Source organism: Marmota marmota, unplaced genomic scaffold (genome assembly GCF_001458135.2).
Source record: "Marmota marmota marmota unplaced genomic scaffold, marMar, whole genome shotgun sequence".
In the NCBI taxonomy this organism is placed as follows: domain Eukaryota; kingdom Metazoa; phylum Chordata; class Mammalia; order Rodentia; family Sciuridae; genus Marmota; species Marmota marmota.
Genome location: NW_025999962.1, coordinates 5,362,672 through 5,385,366, shown reverse-complemented (window position 1 = coordinate 5,385,366; position 22,695 = coordinate 5,362,672). Strand labels below are relative to the sequence as shown.

The following is a 22,695-nucleotide window of genomic DNA, read 5'->3' as shown; positions in this document are numbered from 1 at the left end:
GGCCTGGGGCGGGGCTGGGGCGGAGAGAGGGCGGGGCCCTGGAGGGGCGGGGCACACCGGCCCTGGCCGCCCTCCCCCGGGAAACCACAGCCTGAGACTAAGGCTCCTGTTCCAGCTCATGATTGGTCGACCGGCCGGCAATGCTGGCGTCTGATTGGCTGAGAGGAAGAAGGGCTCAGGCTGTGGTGGTGGTGGTTTGCAGATTTCATTCTCCAAGGCCTTTTCTTTCCTGCAGCCCCCTTTGCTCTTTGGGGCCCTCCTGAATTCTGCAGCGTTTTCCTCTCTGCTTCTATGCTCCCCGTCATAACGCTTACTACCACCCGCAATGTACTTGCGTTCTTGTCCTTCTCTGGCACGTAGCACTTTAAAGTACTGGGTTTGTACTGCTCACTACTATCTATATCCCCAGGGTCCTGCACATAGTAAGTGCTCAAAACGTTTGTTGATTAAATTAATAAATTAATGGAAAATGTGTATATTTAGAGCTTTCCCCACCCCCAGTACTGGGGGTTGAACCCAGGGGGGGCTCCACCACTGAGCCACATCCCTGGTCATTTTATTTTTTATTTTGAGGCAGGGTCTTGCTAAGTTGCTCAGGCTGCCCTCAGACTTGTGCTTCCTGCCTCAGCCTCCAGAGTTGCTGGGATTACAGGTGTATGCCACCATACCCCACAGAGCTATCTTTAATGCTATCAACATCGCTTGGGGGAAGAAAAGTGCAGGAAAAATGCAGTCACCTGTCAGACGGTGGCTGAGCTGATACCAGGACGTACTTACAAAACTGGACCCCAGTTCTCTACACAAAGATGTCCTGTGAGGTATCAGAGCCTGTTTCTCCTGTACTGAAAGAGTGTTGTATGAGGGCAGAGATGGGTATTTCAGTAAAGGTGCTGCAAGTACCCAGCACAGTGCTGGGCAGTATCAATTAGCCCATGTTAAAATCCTAGTTTCCCTTCATGGAAACCCACTCCCTACCCCAAATCATGGGGAAGTTAGAAGTACCCTGCTCAACCCAGGCTGCATTGCTCATCTCTGACAGTGGGCTTGTGGGGACAGTCGTGAGGACTGTCACTGAACAAACTAACTTGAGCAGAAATACTGTTCTTTCATGGTGGTGTACTTGGGAATCCCCTCATGGGGTCCCTTTGATGGGGGGCGGTATCTGAGATGCAACCGAGGGAGAGGGCTTCCTCTGATGAAGGAGCATGTAGGATCTGCTCCTGGAGAGGGCTGGAGAGGGTTAATTGACCAGAAAAATGCTTACGGAGATCCTGTCTCCTGCGTAGTGGGTCGCCAGAGGCAGGCACGCAGAGGAGCCGGCTTGGTAGCAGATGAATGAGTTCTTCCTCTGTCTGTGACTTTACATGGCCTTCTTACAAGGACACCAGTGGTTGGATTTAGGACCCACCCTAATCCAGTGCAACCTGATTTTAAGTTAATTGTATCTGCAAAGACCCTATTTCCAAATCATGTTCCATTCACAGATAGCCATGGTCAGGTCTTGGGAAGCTATTTTTTCAATGAAGCTCAACAAGACAAGAGCATTTGACTCTGAGAACAGAGGAGCAGAGCCCCTGAGGCTGCTCAGGTGGATGCCCTTCCCGGCTGGCCACTGCTCTCTTGGGCTTCCTTACCTCCAGCTCATCGCGATCCCAGCACCTAGCCGCTCCCTAACCAGAGCAAGGAGGAAGGCAGCCTTGAATACCAGGCCTTCTCAGGCCTGCCCTTTCGACTGGCCCAACCCAGCACGATGCACTGAGTAGGGCCCTGCCTGCCTGTCCCTCCCCACTGCCTGTCTGGTCCCCACCCCCACCGCATCCGAGATGGACAAGGACAATAAAAGCTATTTCACAAGCAGCTGGTGATTAATCACCAAGTTAATTAAATAGGCAGTAATTGCACTTCAATTCCAGGGGAAGGAATAATGTCTTGGGCAGGGGTGGGTGGTCAGCCTAGGTCCCCTGACAAGGTGGGGCCGGAAGACAGAAAGGGTTTGAAAAGGCAGGAAGAAGAAGCCAAGCAGCAATTTTAAAGAGAGGGTGCTACCACCAGAACTGAAATGGTTATTTGTCAGATGGTGGGGCTACACGGTTAAGCTCATCGCTGCGCTTTTGCGTGTCTGAAATATTTCATTAACAACCACTACCACACACACACAAAAAAAAGTCAGGGGGCGGGTTAAGTATTTCTCAACTCTAGTTTCGGATTTATAAATGGGCTCAAAGACCAGTGTGCCTCACTTTACACAATAGAGAGGGCCTTAAAATAATGTGTAAATCGAATCCCGTTTGCCCACCCAGTACATCTTAAGGCCGCTGATGCTCTGTCTTCATTTCTGATTGATTTTCCCTGGCAGAGGCGCCAAATTCTTTGCTTTAAGTGTCAGGCTCTCTCTGTCAAGTAGTTAATGACCTATAAAGCACTTAAAATGTACTGGAGGAGATGCTATTTGGAGGCACCCCGCTGCGTATCCTCTCCTATTGTCAGTAATCACCCCTCATTTATTTGCTCTTATTGGTTTAGGATTTGCTATCAGGTTTCCCTAAAGCTGAGCCCACCAGGCAGGGTCCAGTTCTCTGGAGGCCCAGATGGGTGCTGGGTTTGCTATCCAGGAGCAGTGGCAGCAGGTGTGGCCTCTTTTCTCAAGAGCCCTTCAGTTTGGGTGCCTTGGTCAACTCTTGGCCACATGTTCCCTGGCTCTGCCTTTCTCCAGCTGGGTGACCTTGGGCATTCACTGCCCCCCTCCCAGCCTCGATTTCCTTATCCACAATGCCCCAGAGCTGGTGCCTGTCCTTGGGCAACACCCAAGGATAACACCAGCCTGCAGAGGTCAGTGCTAGGAGCTAGAGAAGAGGCCCAGGGTCAGTGTGATCACAGAGGCCATGGCAGACACCTGGTCAACTCCAAGGCCAGAATTGGGAGGAAGCATACCCAAGGGGTAAGCCTCTGGCCAGAGGGTGAGGAGAGCTTCCCAAAGAGAGCTGACTAGGCTCCCCCAGAAGGCGAAGTGTATTAGCTTTCTGTGGCTCCTGGAACCAATTACCACAAACGTGGTGGCTTAAGACAACACACATTTATTCTCTCACAGCTCTGGAGGCTGGGAATGCAAAATAGTTTCAACTGGCAAAAACCAAAGTGTCCGCCGGCTATGCTCCCTCGGAGGCTTTTGGAGAATCCCTTTCATTGCCCTCTCCAGCTTCCAGAGCTGCATCCCCTGGCTACTGCCCCTGCAGTGAGCATCTCTAAGCCTCAGTCTGCTCCAGCGACACATGGCCTTCTGCCTGTAATCTCCCCCCCCACGCATCCCTCTTATAATAATCCAGGATGATCTCCCCATCTCAAGAGTCTTAATCACATCGGCAAAGTCTTTGCCATGTAAGGTAATATTCACAAGTTCCAGAGACTAGGAATGTGGACATCATAGGGTTCTGAAACCATTGCTGGGGCTTAAACCTCAGCCACACCCTCCACCAGCTAGGGGGACTTGAACAAGTTGCTATATATTGCTGAGCCTCAGTTTTCCCATCTGTAAAATGGGACCAGTGCTCATCTCCAGATAAGTCAGTAGGCATCTAACTATCAGGCAGAGGGAGCTTCCTGTGCAAGCCTGGAGGTGGAGAAAGGACCTAGAAGGGCCCTTCTGTAGGAGGGAAGGAGGGAGGGCAAGAGAGGGGACAGAGCAGGGCAGGCTGGAGTGGAGGGGGGAGCTGGGCCAGTTCCCAGGAAGCATACATATATGCACTCTGACTTGGGGACCGTGGGCAGGGGACACAGAAGGAGTGTAAACAGTGATGTTTTGTGTTGTTTCATTGAAGTCAAATTCATAGAGTAAAACGCACCCTCTTAAAGCCTCTCATTCAGTGGTCTTCAGCCTGTTCATAAGGTGGGCCAACCATCACCACTATCAAATCCCAGAGCATTTTCATTATCCCATAAAGAAGCTTGTACTCCTCGGCGGTCCCCAAGAGTGGGACAATGGAGGATGGAGCATCCTGAAGGGTCCCCACAGTCTCAAACCCAGAAGGAAGACAGGGGCCCCCTAAGCACTGAGTTGTGGGGGGTAGCGAGGTGGACTCAGGGCGAGACCTTCCTGATGCCATGACCCTCCTCAGCCCCCCAGCTTCCCCCCCCCGGTCCCCTGGGGCAGGAATAACCCAAAGCCCTGGACTGAGGGGAGGCTCCGGGCTCACTGGGCAGGCAGCACCGCGGTCACTGTTTCTGTCTCTGGATCTGGTTCCTCCTTGGAACTCAGTGTGTGCACTTGTCCCCGCCGCTCAGAGAGGCCAGCCACTCTATCCCAGCATGTGGCACATCAGCGTCCTCAGCCACAGGAGGCAGTAGGCTGCGGGGCTGCTGCAGGCAGGTGCAGGGTGGGGTGGCCCTGGAGCCTGACTGAGCAGCCCTGAGACTCCCCCGCTGATCCAGACACGCTGGGTGGCTGTGACCCAGCGGGATAAAGAGGGACCCGGAGGGGCTTCTCTAGGGCTTCCCCGCCCTCTGTCCTGGCTGGGCTCACTCCTGCTGGATTCTGGAGGCTCTCGGGCCCTCCGTGGCCAGGGGGTCTGGGCCTGCCTAGATGCAGCTGAGACAGGAGGGAGGCCATCTGGCGAGGCGAGAGATCATGGTCAGGACATTGCTGAGCCCGCTGAGGCATCCCCTGGCAGTGACAGGGGCTTCTGGGATCAATTAGCAGAACCACCCAACAGGGCTCCCAGCCCTGATGCAGTCTGCAGGCACGCGTCACCAGAGCCTCTTGATAGCCTTGGCGGCCAGGAGTTGGGTGGGGGAGTGCTGCTGGCCTTTCCCCCTGCCTGGGCCTCGCCTCCCACGCCTTGGCCCAGAGCCTCTTCCTGCCTGGCAGACAAGAGGGTACTGGCCTTCCAGAACCTTCCTGAGCCTGATTTTTATTGCCTCTCTTCTCCCCGTGTTGAGGATATAACCACGTGTCTGGCTTGATTTTCACATATGTAAAATGGGTCACATGCTAATTAAAGATCACTTCTTACAAATTGAAAAGAAAAATCATTCTCCTTTTGCAGCAAGAACAGGCACTGAATTGCCAGCAAAGAAAAGGATCAATTTATTCTCTTTTGCTTGTTTGTTTTGTGTTAGAGATTGAACCCAGGGGCGCTTAACCAGAAAGCCATATCCCCAGCTCCCTTTCCCCTTTTTTGGGGGGTACCAGGGATTGAACTCAGGGGCACTGGACCACTGAGCCACACCCCCAGCCCCATTTTGTGTTTTATTTAGAGTCAGGGTCTCGATGAATTGCTTAGCGCCTCGCTGTTGCTGAGGCTGGCTTTGAACTATTGATCCTCCTACCTCAGCCTCCTGAGCCACTGAGATGACAGGCGTGCTTCACCTCACCCACCTTGTTGTTTATTTATTTATTTGTTTATTTTTAAAATATTTTTTAGACGTTGATGGACCTTTATTTTATTCGTTTATTTATATGTGGTGCTGAGACTTGAACCCAGTGCCTCACACATGCAGACAAGTGCTCTACCACTGAGCCCCAGCCCCAGCCCCTCGTTTACTTTTTAAACAAACAAAAGGCTCAGAGTCAGAGCTCTGACACTTGAGTCAGGCACAAAAGGGGAAAAATAATGTTCTCCGTGGAGGTGACACTTGGACCTCCTGGGGAGCGGGATGTGTGTGGACTGACTTGCTGTGATGTGGTGAGAGGACCAACGAGACTTGGTGAGGGAGAGAGGCCCCCAGAGGCCTCATGGAGCTGGTGGGATTTGAACATCAATCCTTGGGCAAAGAATGGGTGAAGGTCCTCGGGACCAAGAGAATGGGAGGAGCACAGGCTCAGAGGTGGGGAGTCGGCACAGTGGGTACAGGAGCCACGGATGCGGCTTGGGTCCCGAATGAGCCCACTGACCCTGGTGGAAACGGAGGGGCCTCTTTCCAGCCCCAGCACAGGGCCTGGCGCAGAGTCAAGCTGAACCATGTTGGTGAAAGAATGAAGGGTGACAGGGGCCCTGAGGACAGGGCTAGGGTCAGCCTGGATCCTGCGGACAGTGGAAGGCTCTGTGAGGTTGCAGTGGGTGTGAGGTGGGCCCCACGTGGCCTTGGGTGTCCAGGACCCCCAGAACCATTTGCGGAGAAGCCTGTTCCTTCCCTGTGGAACTATCTTGGACCCCTCCTTGGTGATAATGCAATGACCATGACCACAGGTTCCTACAGGGTTTTGAGAGGGTCATGGCGTGGTCATAGCTCCACCGCAGAAAGGTCTGTTTGGTGCAGAGACAGGGAAGCGCTGAAGGAGGAGGGGGTGGAGGGAGGCTCTGATGGTTGAGCTTGGCAGTGGGAAGATCGGGGATAGGGGAGAAAAGTCACCCCTGGGTCAGGACCAGTGTGTGTGTGTGTGTGTGTGTGTGCGCGCGCGTGTGTGTGTGTGCGTGCGCGCCCCTGCATGGGTGCATGTGGGCAGCACTGTGTCCTGAGCCAAGAACAGGAGCTCAGCTAGGGTCTGACCTACAGGCCCAGAGTGTCCAGTGGGGGATGGGGACGGGGCAGGTAAGGGGAGACAGAGAAAAGTCCAGCAGTCCCTGGCCCCTCAAGGCCCACGAAGTAGTAAAATAAAATCAGACACAGCCACTTGCAAAGTAAGTTTTCAGGTAATGAGAGGGTTGTAAAGCGAACAATGCCAATTACAGCCGCATTAGTCTGGATTATAAAGCTTCTAAGGGGTGACTCGCACCCCAGGCCTGCTGGGCGGGAATTTCCAGAGAGACCTGGGATCCCAACGGCCAGCTGCCAGGCAGGTGCGGAAGAACCCCCTGGGCTGCCTCCACCGACCCAAGGAGACTGAACACCAGGAGGCAGGAGGGTCCCTATTTTACCGCCAACACACGTACAATTTGGGAAACCTAATATGAGCCTTGCCAGCATGACAGTCTAACTGAAGGAAATGTGTCCCTCCGCGGCTCTTTCTGCAACCCCCCACCCCGCATCCATCACCCTTACCTGACCCGTGGGGGCGGGAGAACCACACAGGTTTGGAGCCAGCCCAGGTTTGCCCTCCCCGGGCTCTGTGACCCTTAGCCAGTCAGCTTCCCTGAGCTGTAGTTTCTGCTTTGGTAAATTGGGGCTATGGGTTCCCTACTTCCTAGCACTGTTTTCAGGATTAAATCAAATATCATGGCATGACCCCTGTGCCTGACTATTGGGCACCGTCATTGGGACTTTAAATGCCCACACCCTGAACCCCAGGAGCCCCTTGCCCTTTCCAGTCGACAATGTTTTGTAGCCTGGCACAATGACAGGAGCCTGTAATTCCAGACATTCAGGAAGCTAGGGCAGGAGAATCACAAGTTAGAGGCCAGCCTGTCTCAGATTTAAAAAGTGAAAAGGGCTGGGGATGCAGCTCAGTAGTAGAGCACTCCTCCGTTAAATCTAAGAACTGAAAAAAAAAAAAAAGTTTTGTAGATGTGTCCAAGGAGGCGCACACAAGAATGTTCCCCGCAGAACCTTACTCGAGGTTGAAAAATCGTAAACAACTGAAGAGGCCATTGGTAGGGGCCTGATTAAATCAGGATCCATCCGTCCTGTGAGTCCTCGGCTGTAATTAGAGTCTGGCAGCTCCTACATGCTGGCTCGGGCACATCCCCACCACGTGGGGCCGCGTGAACAAAGCCAGAGCTGACAACTCCTACAGAACAGCTCCACCTCAGCTCTCAGAACCCCCGCAGATGCCCGGTATGTCCCCATAGGTGTGCATAAATGTGATAAGAACTGTGAAGAACGCTGGCATTATCGTGGTGTTGTGACCCTAGAATGGCAGTGACTTGGGAGGCTGAGGCTTGAGGATCATAAGTCTGAGGCAACTTAGCAAGACCCTCCCTGTCTCAAAGTAAAATTAAAAAGGGGGCTGGGGATGTGGCTCAGGCGTAGTGCCCTCGCCTAGCATGTGGTACAGCCTAGGTTTTGACCTCATGTGCCACAGACCTAAATAAAAACAGCAAAGAGGAAAACACTCCCATGTGACCTCGGGGTTACCTCTGAGAGGGGCCTAGGGTGGAGGCTGGGGTGTGGCAGGCACAGCAGAAGGAATACCTCCTTGCTGTAGCTAAAATGCTCTACCACAGCATGTGTCTGTGTCCTCTGCTCAGACACTCGCTCAAAATGGGCCCATGCCAAGTGCAGAGAGTACAGCCTGACCCGCACACTGTCAAGACTCCGCCAAGACCCAGAAGCCAAAATCACGACCACAGTTCAAGGGAGGAGTGAGAAAGGAAGGTGTCTCGGAGCTTCACGTTGATGTCCCCAACACTGAAGTCTGGCTTCAGAGCTGGCCATGCCCCTCTGGGCAAATGACATCCCCTAGCATTGGGCAGCAGGGGGTACACCTCAGCCTGGCTGGGCTGAGGCAAAGGCTCACCTCTCCTGGAGGAGCCATCTGCCAAGAGAACTATGGAACTACATAAAAATCCATCCCTGAAATCCCAGAGGCATCCTCAGAGGGGAGCATGGCCTTTAAATTAGATGGGGAAAAGGCAGGTTTGTCGGTAACTTGATTTCAGGTTAGTGAGGGCTGGAGGCCAGAGCGGTGGCAGCGCCCGGCTGAGGCCGCCCGCGGAAGTCCTGCGGTCCTGGCTGGGAAGGGAACCCAGCCTCACGGAGGATCAGGATTGGAGCCACGGGCACATGTTCCCATGGAAACTCAGCTGCACAGAAGCCTCTGGAATTTTTTTTTTTTTTTGCTGAGGAGGGGCCACCGCTCCTGCACCCACTTCAGGATCCTGGGCTCGGTTTCCAGGAAGGATTTTCTCATGTTCGCGTGTGTTGGGAGGAGCAGGCGCTAGGGAGGGTGGGTGGCTGAAACCCTCTGGAGCCCCAGACAGGGGCCATGATTTCTAGCCATTTATCACCCTGGAAGAGGCCACGGGTAAGGAGCCTGCCCGGTCAGAAGCCCTTGAAAAGACTCAGATGCCCTGAGGCTCTGAAGAGCAGGTGGCCTTGGAGGTTGGGCAGGCTGGGCCAGAGGGAGAGTGGGCTGTCCCTCGGGGCAGGGCAGGGGCAGGCAGGGGCAGGCAGAGGCCGCATCACTAAGACCCTGAGCCACAGGGCGGCCCTTTGGCCTGGGCCTCCTTCCCTCCTAAGCTCTGTCCACGCTCAGGACGGTGGCAACCACCCTTCCTTGGCGGAGCTCCAAGGACCCCTCCCCCCTGTCCTACTCTATCATCTTCTCCTCTTCCGGGGACCCCCTGGCCCCAGAACCCCTCTCCTCCCTCTCTGCTCTCCTTGCCCACGCTCCGGCCCTGGACAGCTCCCGCCTGTCGCCTGAGCAGGCTGCTTCTCCACAGCTGTGGCGTCCCACCCAGGGAAGCCTGTCCCCCACTCAGCACACTCCCTGGGCTCTGCCCAGCAGCCTGCTTCTCTGAAGGATGAATCCCGGAGGGAACTGCACCCGCTGAGCCCTGCGAGAGCCAGGGAGTCCTCTACCGTCCTCTCAGACACACCGAGTGGCCTGAGGGTCACTGGAAACCAAGGCTCGGGAGGGCCAGGCCTTGCTAAGTCACACTGTGGCTGGAGGTGGAGCTGGGGGCCAGGAGGCCCAGTGGCCACCCTGCCCTAGAGGGGCAGCTCCTCTCTCTCTCTCTCCCGAGTCACAGCTGCTCCCTCGCTGTCTCCTGCTCCCCTGGACCCTGCACCAGCTCACCTGAGGCTCTCGGTCCTGGCGGCCTGGGGCCAGGTGCCCAGTCTTCTGTGCTGCCCACTGGGAGTCCCAGGACATTCTCCCCCCAGCCTCCCTCCCGTCAAAGGCCCTCTCAGAGTCCCCCCTTCACCCCGCACCCTCTTCCTCCACTTTCCCCCTCTCTGCTCACTCACTGGAGCCCACGGCACCTGCTGGCCTCCCGGCTCTGCACCCATCTGGCAAAGTCTGTGTCCAGAGCTCAGTACTCCAGGGTGTCTCAGGCCACAGACAGGAGCCGGGATTTTATTCCACGTGAAATGGGAACCAGGGGTGGTTTTGAGCAGGGCAGGGATCCTGGAGCTGCTGGGTAGAAGAGACCGTGGGCAGGGCCACTTCAGGGGGCTGTGATGGGGGGCCTGGGCCAGGGCACACTGAAGTCCCTGCCAGGGTCCCCTCACTCCCCTGGAGAAGGCTGGAAAAGCCCAAGTGCCAGTCAGGAGGTCCAGGGGTCAAGGACAGAGAGGCCCAGGAGGCGGGGAGGCAGGCCTGGCCAAGAGGCTCCTCTGGTCCTGCTGGCTGCAGTTTTCACTCCCCTGACCCCCACCACAGGCTGCTGGAGGCTGAGCCTGAAGCTGGCTCTGAGCGAGGCTGCTGCCCTCCCTCCACAGGATTGGACCTCACCAAACTCAGCCTCCGCAGCCCAGCCTGGTGATCCTGCTCTGGGCGGCCTAGAACCAAGTCAGGAGGCCAACGACCATCGTATGGGCCCAGGGAGGCCCCGTGCCACCTAGCAGAGTGCCTGGGGACATCTGGAGGTCATCAGGGCCACCCTCAGCCTTCCTTTCCCCACAGAGGACCTGACCTGCCGAGCAGGAGGTGCTGACCGAGTGCTGGTGGCCCAGGGCTGCTTGGGTCCCCCACCCTACATGGGGATATCATAGTGGCCTTGAGGCACCCTAGAGACTTCTGGAGCAGCCTGGGAGGTGAGGAAAGTCTGAGCCTGGGGAGGACCCAGGGGGAGGGGACAGATGACCGCCTGTGTGACCCTGAGCCCGCCTGCCTGGGGAACAGTGGTTCAGCTACCTTGCGGGGCTGCTTCCAGGGTGAGACGAGGAGTCACTTGAGCACCCGGAGGAGCAGACAGGCTCTGGGTCAGGCCCTGGGGAGCCACTGTTCTCCCAGCCTCCACCGCAACACAGAGACCGTCTGCCCATCCAGGGTGGCCAGGCACCACGCCAGGCAGCTGGACTACCCCGGGAAAGGGGAGGGCTGAGGCAGCCGGGGTGGGCACGGTGTCCCATCTGGCTCAACACAGGGGGCAGGAATGGGGCCGAGGACGGGAGTCAGAGGAGGCTGGATGGAGCTGCAGGTGGTGGGCTCAGGACCTGCTAGACAGAGGGTCGTTGGGGGATAGGGTCTTGGGGTGGAAGGGAGGAGCCAGGCCACGGAGACAACCCGGGGAGCCTCGCGGGGAGAGGGGAGAGCTCTGGCCACTCACCCAGCTCCTGCTCAGCTGGGCCTCTGCTGCACCCTAACACACCAGAACCCCCTTCTCAACAGCGTGCACAGGACCCTTTCTGCTCCAGGCCCCAGTCTGACGACAACCGCTTGCACATCCTCAGCCTGCGTATCTGCCCATTGAGCCCCGTCTTGAGCCCCATGCTTCCCATGCCAGCCTCCTCCTCTGGGCAGGTGGGGTGTTCACCTCTCCTCCCTTGCGCTCAGCACCGATGGGGGCCCTCGCTGTGTTCTCTCGGAGGACTCATGGGCTGCGCAGCAAGATGCCGGCTGGCACCAGGTGAGCCACACACACGGCTCTGTGGGCAGGCAAGGGCGGGTGAGGAGGCCTTCAGGAAGAGGCTGGGTCCAAGCGAGCCCCCAGGGACTGAGCAGCACTTCGCCAGCTGCAGCAGGGGAGGGAGATGGGACAGCCCAGGAAGGACCTGAAGATGGGAAGCACTTGTCTGGGTGCAGGATGGGGGCGGGCGGCCACGGCAGGAGGGCCTCTGGTGTGAGGCTGAGGCCATGGGGCGGGCCCTCACTCAGGTCAAGTTCTTGGGTTCAGGTCAAGGCCACACCCTGGGCTTCTGATCCAGGACAAGCCCCACGGCTGGTAGAACCTGGCCTAGAGATTTTCATAGACCAGGTTCAATTCCCTGTCGTCCTCAAACCTACGCAGCCTCTCCTGGGAAAGAAGGAATGAGGAGGAATAGAAAGAGGGAGAAAGGAAGGGGTGGGGAGAGAGGAAGGGGTGGAGAGAGAGAGGAAGGGGTGGAGAGAGAGGAAGAAGAGATAAGAAAAAAGAGAAAGGGATAAAGAAGGAAGGAAAGAGAAGGAAGGAAGGAAGGAACATTAGGTAGGTAAAAGTGAACTTGCAGTAATTTAGTTTTCATGGGAGGCAAACACATCACTTCCTGCCCTCCGCCCCAAGGCCACCCCACTAGCCTCTCCTGTCACCACGCTGCTGCCCCTGCCCCTGCCCTCCAACTACATCGGCCCCCTGCCTGCCTTGGGGCTTCCCTGCATGCTCTGCCCCACGCACCCCACTCCCTGACTCCCTCCCCCTCACCTTGCAGGGCTCAGGGTCTCAGGGAGCCCTCCCTGCCCCCAGCCCTGGCCTGGGCCCTTCTTGGAACCCACCCCTCACCATGGGACTTTATATGTCTCTGCATGTCCGTGGGGTCAGTGACTTTGTTCTTACAGGCCAAGGCTCCCAGAGGACAGGGACATACCTCGCTCCTCTGTCCAGCACCCAGGGACTGGACAATGGTAGGCACTGCCTGACATCTTTAGGGGTCCTCGAGGCCCTGCTTATCAGGGCCTAATCTGGAGCTTGAGAATGAGATTCACCATGCAGTCCCAACCTGGGCTGGGGGGGCACCCTGCACACCCTGCCAGCTCTTCCATGGTGCCTGGGGACCCCCCCTTGGGGGCTCCTATCCTGGCTTGACACCCTTTGCACTTTATAACGTTCAAAGCTCCAGTGCGGGTGTTACTCTTTTGGGTTCTGGGATGGATGGTGTTGCAGGAAAGCATCACTCATCCACTTTGCAGATGAGCAAACTGAGGTTAAGGAGAGAAAGCGTGATTGAGGAATTGACCCGAGGCCCCATCATGGTCCCAGCAGAGCCCTGACCAGGCCACCCAACCTGGCACAAACTCAGACTCCAGCTCTAAATTAGCGAAGCCCAGCCTGGGGGCATCTACGTTCCCAGCACTGTCGACCAGATTGGCCGGTGTAGACACTGCGCTGTGCCCCTCAGGGGTAGCTCTAATGGCCACACTCATGGTGCCCACTCCTGGGCAGCCCTCTCAGCACAGCCGTCTCTCCTTGTGGCAATTCTGTGAGGTGGAGACTGTTTTAACTCTTCAGTTACAGACCAGGAGACAGCCCAGAGAAGGTAGTACCTTGGTCAGGGATGCACAGCTGCTAGGGGTGGCTCGGAAGTCGGAACCCCCTTTGCCTTGGGAGGGGGCTGGGAGACAACAGCTGGGGTGAGTTCTGCCATCTCCGCAGCCCCACTGTACAGATGAGAAGGTAGGGGCCCTGGAGAGCCGGGCCTGGCCTGCGCCCCAGCCTCCGCATACCTGGGAGGGGCGGTTCCTGGCCGAGGGTGGGCTGCTGGCCTCGCTCTCGATGTAGGCGTAGACCTCGGCCTCGGGGTGCTCCAGGGCCTGCGGGAGAAAGACGGGGCGCAGGTCAGAGGCAGGTGCAGGGGAGCCGCAGCCCCAGCAGCCAGCCTCTCTGCCCGTCACTGTCCCGTCGTGTTGCGGGAGCCCAGGGGCAGGCAGTGCCATGCTGGAGTGGCCACACTGCCCCACGCACTGACCCACCAGGCCGTCTCTGCCACCTCACCTGCTCCCCTGCTCGCCCAGGGCCACGTCCTCTCTGCTCCAACCACTCCCTCAAGGACCTCAGCAGAGCGTGTGCTGGGCCCCGGGTCCAGACGCCCACTCACCTGGCAAGACGAGGGTCCCTGTCTGCCCCACCAGCCTGCCTGTCCTTGCCCTTGAGGGCACGGCCACCAGCAGCTCCTGGGTGACACTCACACCCACTGCTCCCTTGGGCACCCACCTGGCATCCGCCTCACTCCTGGTTCAAAGTCCTTACCCCTTCAAGGGTCCCAAGCCCAACCCACCAGCCTCTCCTGCCATCCACACCGTTAGGCCTCCCCCTGACCCACTGCCCATCGGGGGCTCACGGATAACCCAGGGTCCTTTGCGGCCACACTCCCCACCCGTCAAGCCTGGATCCTGGGGGGAGTCTGGAGCCAGCTCCGGCTCTCGGTGCACCCACCCCCCCATCATTTTCCTTGTACTCCTCCGCTGCCCCTCCCAGCCACCTGGTTCCAGCCATTCCCACTCCCCATTCTGACCACAGCCCACACAGCCCAAGGCTCCCTGGTGAATGGGGAGCAGCACTGAGGCCAGGGCTGGGAGCCTGGCCTCGAGGCCCCCTGTACTCAGCTCCATCAGAGACTGGCTCTCCCCAGGCTCCTGCCAGACTGGGAGCCCCTGAGGCAGGGACTGTGTCTGGTTTGTCTCTGATTCCTGAACCTAAGCTGCTCTTGGCACAATGAGAGCACCACCAAGTCAACTATGAAGGGGCCACCTCCCTCATTTGGGAGTATCCCAGGGTCACACTCTCTTGGCCCAACCTCCAGAGGCCTGACCACAGACCTTAAGGTAGTAGAGAAAACCAGGCTTTGACGCCAGATGAGACCAAGTTCAACTCCTAGTTCTAATATTTGCCAGCCAAGGGCAAACCCTTAAAAAAAAAAAAAAACTCTATGCCTCAGTTTCTGCATCTATAAATGGGGGCTATCTTGAGGTCCAATGCAGGATTAAATGAGATATTATACACAAGGGGACCAACACAGAATTGGGCAAATAGTAGGTGCTTAATGAGCAGTGATTGAATGTCTTGAAGAAAGATATAATTGTCCTCCTCCCTCTGAAGCCCTAGCCTGGACTCACCCCAGACCTCACTGGGCTGCAGAGCAGAGCCCCCCAACAGCCTGAGCAAGAGGCAGCAGCCTTCCCTTCCCTGAGTGTACGTGTCATATGGATGCCGGCTGGTTGCCAAGGAGGCGGTTTCCCTGGCAACAGTCAAGCAGGGGTTGCTGAGGCAGGCTGGAGAGACAGGTGGTGCTCAGAGGCAGGAGGAGGGCGGGGAGGTGGGAGGGGAGGAGGGCGGGTGGCGCTGAGGAGCAGCGGGGCATGAAAACCCGCGTAATCAACCATTTGGCACTTGGGAGACCCTCGCACTTCAAGGGCATCTGACACAGGGATGCTGGGGTTCCCCAGAGGTCCTGTTTAGGGGATCTCTGAACCAGAAAGAGCGTGGGTCTTGGGAGAGAGGTTTCTAACCTGCCTCCTTCCCGAGGAGGAACCCAAGGGAAGGAAACTTCCAAGGCCTTCTCTGACCTGTGCGGGTCCTCGCGCCCGTCCAGAGACCCAGGATGAGGTGTGCTGCTCAGTGGCCTGCACTCCCCACCCCTCCCCCAGGCCCGGGCCTCTCAGGTCTGACAGGCCGGACAGCCCCTCTGGGCTGGGCATTTCTGGTCGCAGAGCGGGGAGAAGCAGCCTCCTTGCCACGCCTCAGCGGGGTGGCAGGTCTGGGTCACAGGTGGCTCCTTCTTCCCCGCCCAGTACATGTGGGCTGCCTAGCACAGGTGATCCCCAGAGGCCGGGGCTATCCGAGCCAGAGAAGAGCACTTGCCCTGCGACCCTGCAGGCCTCAGACCCACAGAGTGAGTGTGCTGTGGCCAGGGCGGGTGTAAATGTGGGGCCGAGAGCAGCAGGGATGGCCACCAGCAGCTGCGAGTGCAGCCTGTGGCAAGGCCTGACCGGCTGGGTCATCACCTGCAGAGTCTGACTGCAGCAGCAGGCTGTGGAACACAGGGTGCTGCCTTGTCAGCAGACACCCTGACAAGGCCAGGCGCCCTCCCTCCACTGTGCCTGCTGGGAGGAGGCAGGGCTGGCCTCTCAGTGGGTTGCCCGTGGGCTGTGCCGGGCAGTGGTCATTGGTCTAAGACTCAGGTCCTACGGCCTTTTGCCTCCTGCTGCCCAGGGTAATGGTGCTGACCTGCATGGTCACCAGCCAAGCAAAGCTGTGGCGTCAGTGCCAAGGCCATCGTCCTGGTGGGCTGAGGCAGGGCGGAGTCAGCTGCCTGGGGCCTGGTGCTGGGTCCCTGGGTGAGAGCTGAGGGTGCTGCATAGAAAGAGCTGACTCTAGGGAGAAAGAGCACCTGCTCTAGGTCAGGGCTCACGCGTCTGAAGTGAGTAGTCCCCTGCTCTGACGCCGTGGGGACGGCTTTTCCAGCACTGTGTCCGAGTTGGGTGTTAGAAAGGTCCTTTGGAGGCAAAGAGGAGCAGGGAGGGCTGGAAGAGAGAGCAGGAAGGGGACACGGCCAGGCGGAGGGGCGGAGCTGAGGGGAGGGTCCAAACGCTACCCAGGGAAGCGAGCTCCGCACGGATGCCCCACGCTGGCCACGATGTCCCTCTGTCCTGCACCCCGGCCACCCTGAAAAGGAAGAGACGATTCTGAGCACCTCTGTGCGCGGGGCGCTGGCTGCTGTGGGGCGGGAAGGAGGCTCCAGTCAGAGACGGAGAAAGGCCACAGGGTCTGGCTGGGGGTGAGGGAAGGAGAGGTCAGGAGAGCACCGGGAAGCCCTCGGGAGAAAGCCGGAGGGAGACGCCCGGGGCGCAGAAGAGCCAGCGTGGGGCGCTGCAGTGGGTGGGCAGCACGCGGGGACATGAGCGCTTGGAGGTCGTGAGCTCTGACTTCAGGTGCCAGGGAGCTTCCAAAGGACCATGTGACTTTGAGAATTACTTCAAGGACTCCATCTGCAGGGATCAGGACGGACTGGGCCCCAGCTTCTGGGCTCTAAACCCGCGTGCCTCCTCCTGGGCTCTCCGAGGGCCTTGCTGAGGGGGGCTTCTCGCGCACATCCACCTGCCCTCCCTCCCTCTTCCCTCACTGGGATGACACCTGCCCTGCAGTCTGTTGGCCCTCCCAGGAGTCCCCAGCTCCTCGCCGCCTCCCCTCTCAGGGACTTCTCTACAAGATCGTGGCTCCTCTAGTCCCCCTTGCCCCTCGGGGACCTCGCCACCAAGGCTCTGAGCAGAGGGGCACGACCTGTCAGTGGTTTAATGGGATCGCTCTGGCTGCTGCCATCCTAGGCAGACTGGGGACAAGGATAAAAATAGGTCACTGATTAGAGACCCACAGCAGCTCTCCAGGCAAGGGGCAGGGGAGGCCAGAGCAGAACCGGATCTGGATACGGTTTGAAGCAAGGTTTGCCGATGGGTCAGATTTGGGCGGTGATCAAAAGAGAGAAGGAAAGGACAGCTTCAAAATGTCTAGCCTGAGCCACAGGAGAACAGAGCATCGTTTCCTACGACGGGAAGGGCTGGAGGGAGATGCGCTTGTTGGCTAAAGAATTGGAGCTTGGTTGGAGGTGGATACCCATTAGACATCCAAGTGAGGAGGGTCTGGCCTCCAGAGATGTCCGGGCTGGAGATACAAACTTGGAGGTAGGTGTTCAGCACCTTGAGGCCAAGTGAGGTCACCCGGAGAGGGGAGTGAGGAGCGAAGTCAGGGGTCCCAGCACTGGGCTCTGATGGTCACTCAATGTCCTGGAAGTGGGGACTGAGGAAGTGGGGAGTGAGCCAGGGCAGGCTCAGGAGAGAGCAGAATGTCCCAGAATCAAGTGAAGACAGTATCAAGGGGGCTGGGGATGTGGCTCAAGCGGTATCGCGCCCGCCTGGCATGCATGCAGCCCGGGTTCAGTCCTCAGCACCACATACAAACAAAGTGTTGTGTCCGCCGGTAACTAAAAAAAATAAATATTAAAAAAAAAAGACAGTATCAAGGAGGAGGGAGAACTCAGTGGTATCAGTTGCTGTTGATTCTTCAAGGAAGAGGAGAACCAAGAACTGCCTGCTGGATTTCACAATTTGGAGTCATGGGTGTCCCGGAGGAGGGAGACTGTTCTCTGATTATGACAGAATCATCCAGAAATAAAAAACAGAATGATCACTGGGTGTGGTGGCGCATGCCTATAATCCCAGCTGCTTGGGAGGCTGAGGCAGGAGGATCATGGGTTCAAAGCTAGCCTCAGCAATAGTGAGGCACTAAGCAACTCAGTGAGGCCCTGACATTAAATAAAATACAAAATGGGGCTGGGGATGTGGCTCAGGGGTTGAGTGCCCCTGGGTTCAATCTCCAGTACCAAAAAAAAAAAAAAAAAAAAAAAACCCAGAAAGATCTCCAGAAAATAATAATTAAACCCTTGTAAAGTAGGCAAAACAGTTTTAAATAACCAGAAGGGCAAGGAAGAATTCTCAATGGGAAGTTTAGATTGAAAGCTCATAAAAGTATGACATATCCAAAATCTTATGGGGCTGGGGATGGAGTTAAGTGATAGAGTGCTTGCTTCACGTGAGAAGGTCCTGGTTTGATCCTCAGTATCGAAAACAACAACAACAAAAATAGAATCTCCCCTGAATCTTTATGGGATGAAGTTAAAGCCATACTTAAGGTGAAGTTCATAGCCTAAAATGCACAAATTAGAAAAGAATGATCAAAAACTAAGTAGCTGGGCACAGTGGCACACACCTATAATCCCAGCAACTCAGGAGGCTGAGGCAGGAGGATCAAAAGTTCTGGGCTACTTAGTGAGACCCTGTCTCAAAATAAAAAATTAAAAGGACAGGGGATGTAGTTCAGTGGTAGAGCACCCCTGGGTTCAGTGCCCAGTACTGCCCAAAAAGAAGAAGAAGAAGAAAGAGAATTTAAAAATCCTTCCCAGAGGTCTTAGGCAGTACAATAAAGTAGGGGAGAGAAAAGGAGGTGGGAAGATTAGAAAGAAAAAAGTCAAATTTTGATGATTCATAGAGGACATGAATAGGCTCCAAGGAAATCCAAAGGAATCTACAGAGAAAGTATCAGAATTAATGAGTAAATTCAGCAAGATCACTCTATATAATGCCAATATGCAAATCAATCACATCTCTGCATACCAGCAGTAGGCGACTTGAAGACAGAGGTTGTACCTGTGCCCTAAAGCCTCATCAAGAGGGTTCATGACACCATCAGCGTAGTCTATGACAGTGCTGGGCGCATAGTAGGCACACAGCCAACGTCTCCTGAGACCATTCTGATTGTTGTTAATGTCATTTTTCTTTGCCCAGGTCCAGTCCCAGCCGGTGGACCCTTGTCTCAAGGGCTTAGCAAAGTCCCATGGTCTCTTCTCACACCTCCTTTCTGGTCCTGAACCCCTCCTGGGACCTGCAGACAGTTGGGCCTCTGCCACACTCTCGAGTCAGCTGACCCCCAGAGGATACTGCACACAGGCAGCAAGATGCTTCAGTTGAAAGAGAGTCTCCTCCATTAAAAACAACCTTAGAGAAGGCTATTTATTCATGTGGAAAAATATTCATGAGAGATTGTAACATGGGGAAGCTGCAAACTCCAATTTTCTTTTCTTTTCTTTTTTTTTTTAAGAAAAGTGCCAGGCGTGGTGGCACAGGCCTGTCCTCCTAGCTATTTGGGAAGGTGAGGCAGGAGGATCCTGAGATCAAGGCCAGCCTGGGCAACTTGGTAAGACCCTGTTGCAAAAAAAAAAAAAAAAGACTGGGGATGTAGCTCAGCAGGGGAGTGCTTCCCTAGCAGGGGCAAGGCCCTGAATTCATCTCCAATATCACAAAAGAAAAATAAGAAAGGTCTAGGAGCTGGGGGTGTAGCTCAGCGGGAAGCTCAGGTGTGAGGCCCTGGGTTCGATGCCTAGCATGAAAAAAGTGAGTGCATATATAGGTCCCTTTCTATGCATTTATAGAAAAAATATATATATACACATATATGTACATATATACACTCCTACGTGTGTGTGTGTGTGTGTGCATATCTGTGTGCACGTGGAGGCAAAGGTGTGCCCACCAACAGCGGACACCAGTGCCCTCGTAGGGGAGTCCCACCAGTGGCTGGGCGACGGAGCCCCTGTGGGGGAGTCTGAGGCCACATGTGAAGGAGCAGCTGGCGGGAACCCTGGGGGCGAGGCGAGGGCCCTTTGAGAACTGCCGCGTTCTGGGAGCTGTTAACGCTGCCCCACGGCCACCACCCGGTCCTCCGCCAGCGCTGCCGTGAATGTGCTCCACGTGGGGTTTTTGTGGCATCGGATGAAGCCCCGATTCCGCTGTGAATCAGTGGCGGGGACAGGAGCAGCGGAGGCTGAGAATGCCCGCCTGGGGAGGCCGCGACCCTGCAGGGCTCTGAACCCCCAGGCCCACAGGGAAGGGAGCCCAGCCCGGCGGCTCTGGGTCCCACAGGACGGAGACCGGCTGACACTGGTGGCGTTTGTTCTCCACCTTCCCCACAGTGAGCACGGGCTTCCCAACTGGCAAAGAAGGTTCTCGCCCTCCTCAGCCCCAGCCCCAGGGGCAGGCCTCGTGCTGCGGGTGGGGAGGCAGGGCCTCCTCTGCCTCTCCCCCACCAGAATGATGAAGACCCTGGTGGAAAACGCTTGCGACACAACAGGGTGTGGACGCAGGGTCCCAGCTGTGTCCCGGCTGTGACGGCGAGGACAGAGGCAAAGCCTGAGGCGGGGAAGGCAGAGTGAACAGTGGGAAATCACCCGTCTAGTGGGTGGCGGGCGCCTGGCCTCTTCTTCTCATGGTTTTTGCTGTTGTTGCCTCAGTGTTTGTGCAATCAGAACAGGAAGAGGCTGTGAGCCGGTGGACGTCATTGGTCAGAAGGAAATTTCTTCATTCCCCACCAAGTCTTTCCCTCACTGCCCCTGGTTCCAGAAGTGGAGGGGGTGCCAGGGAGGGTGTCTCCCTGTGCAGGCCCACCAGGGGCCCATGCATGGGCTCCCCTTTCACCTTCACAGACATTCCACAGGTAGGAATTCCTGTGCCCATTTTTCAGATGAGGAGCTTGAGGTTCAGACAGGTCCACAGCTGGCACGGACTGAGCCGGGGAGTTGGACCCTGAATGAGGCCCGAGCGAGGTGGAGGAGCCCAGGCCCTGGGACTCACCGTGTAGATGGATTCAGCCGGAGCCTGCGTGGGTCTGCTGGCCGAGCCTGGATCCGGGTGCTCCTTGGTGGTGTGCTTTTCTGGAACCAGCATCTGTTTCTGTGGAGAGAAAGGAGCAGGCTGCTGGGGTTGGGATGAGCAGCTCCCGGTCCCTCTACCTCACAAACCACCAGGAGAAAGGGTGGCAGACGTCACAGACCACGCAGAAATCCATCACTCACACCTTCCACCCGGCCTCCAGCACCTACAGGCCACCACGTGTGTGCCCGCGAGTGCCCGCGCTTAGGAACCCAAACCCACGGGGGCAGAGGATTGGCACAGGGGAGGCAGGGGCTGCAGGGCCTGGTGCCAGCGTGGCAGGACCCAGACCTGGAGCTGAGACTGTGGGTGGGCCCAAGCACGTGCCAGTCAGCTGGGCCTCAGGTCCCTCTGCCCCTTCCTGGCTCTGGCCTGGAGCAGGCCATGCCCCGCCCACCCCTGGCCTCCAGAAATAGCCCTCCTTTTTGAGACTGTTCAAGTGTTGAAGCGACGGCGAGGGCGAGCCCGGGGCGGCCAGCATACCCTGTCAGGCGGAGGTGCAGCCTTCCTGGCCTCCTGGACTCCAGGGCCTTTGGAGAGATGGACAGTGAACCGACCGCGCTACCAAAATGTGGTGCGTGAGCTGAGGGGATCGAAAAGGAGGAAACCAGAGGCCCTCCGAGGCCATGTTGGCAGGATCTGAAGAATCCATCAGCCAGGAGTGGGGCGCGTCCCAGGCACAGGGACCAGCACGCACCGGGCCTGAGAGGAGGTCAGCGCGGCCGGCAGGTGGACCTGCCCAAGGTCAGGACGGCTGCGTGGACGGTGTGGGGGGACGGAGGGCAGCGAGCGGAGCCCCCGAGACACTGGTGGAGCCGGGCCGGCCTGGGGAAGGCCAAGGGCCTGGGGAAGGCCAAGGGCCGGCGACAGTCGGAGGCGCAGAGGGGGCGGCCGGACGACCCTTCATCGCAGGCACCACGCTGCTAAGAGTGGAGCGACACCACCTCGTCGTGGGGCAGGAGCTAATTAAAAACCCTGGCGGCCTGCCAACCCAGCCCATTTACTCGGGATTAGCTCTGAGAGCCACTTAACTCCCAGGCAGCAGACGGCGCCGCCCCAGTCCCAGCTGTAATGGCTGGGAACACGGAGCCGGGCCCGTCAACCAACCTGCAGCCAACCAGCCCTCCGTCCCCTCTGCTCTGCACAGGAGAAAGTGAAGGCTCAGAGAGGGCAGGGGCCTTGCCAAGGCCACACAGCCGGGAAGCATCTGAGGCAGCACTCGAACCCAGGCCCGCGTTCCACCGAGACGCTGACCGACTTCACCTGGAGGTGTTCTCCACCTGTCTTGCTGAATGGCAGGCCTCACGGACAGGGTTGGACAGGCACTGGCATGTGTGCGGTACTTTACAGTTGACAAAGACCCCTGGGACTTGTCCTTATTCTCATTTAATTCTTGTCACAGCCTGAGGAGGTGGGCATGGATGGCTCACCTAACCAAGAGGAGACTGAGGCTTGTCCAGCCGGGAAATGGCTGCCCTCCGAGCAGGCCTAGGGGTCCTGTCCTCAAATCCCCTGCACTGCAGCCTCTGGAGGCCACCATTTCTGTCAGAGGTGATGGTCACCCCGGGCACCTCGGTGCCTCTTCTTGTCAAGACAACTGGGATCCCAGTCCTCTCCCCGGCGAGCCAGCCGGCCCGGGGTGGCCAAGGGTGGGGGATGGGAGCTCCCAGGCAGGGCTCTCCTGGGGCCCCCTGGGACCAGCTGTCCGGAAAGTGCGGCCCCTGGATGCCAGACACCTCCCCAGGCGCACGCTGGACCTGGCTGGGCACGGAGGACACCATGGTGTGGCCTCCTGGGCCTCCTTGTGGGTGGGTGGGGTCGTCCCTGACATCCAGGGAGGCGAGTGCCCCTGGGGGTCCCAGGACGGAGCCCCAAGCCTGCAGGCGAGTTGGTGTGCAGAGGAGCAGGACGGGAAGGGGGAGGAGAGCCGG

General features: G+C 57.4%; 1 protein-coding gene across 1 annotated transcript in view; it reads right to left on the bottom strand.

Annotated features, from left to right (window-relative positions):
- Window positions 1-9,919: 9,919 nt before the first annotated feature.
- The window catches only part of Nfam1 (NFAT activating protein with ITAM motif 1), a 31,575-nt gene continuing 18,799 nt past the window's right edge, over window positions 9,920-22,695 (bottom strand). Inside the window, exons 4-6 of the mRNA XM_015501832.2 lie at window positions 20,687-20,785; window positions 13,235-13,321; window positions 9,920-11,831 (exon numbers count right to left, since the gene is read on the bottom strand). Of these exons, the coding sequence (XP_015357318.1) occupies window positions 11,772-11,831; window positions 13,235-13,321; window positions 20,687-20,785 (246 nt within the window). The 3' untranslated portion in view covers window positions 9,920-11,771. The remainder of the gene's footprint in view (window positions 11,832-13,234; window positions 13,322-20,686; window positions 20,786-22,695) is intronic.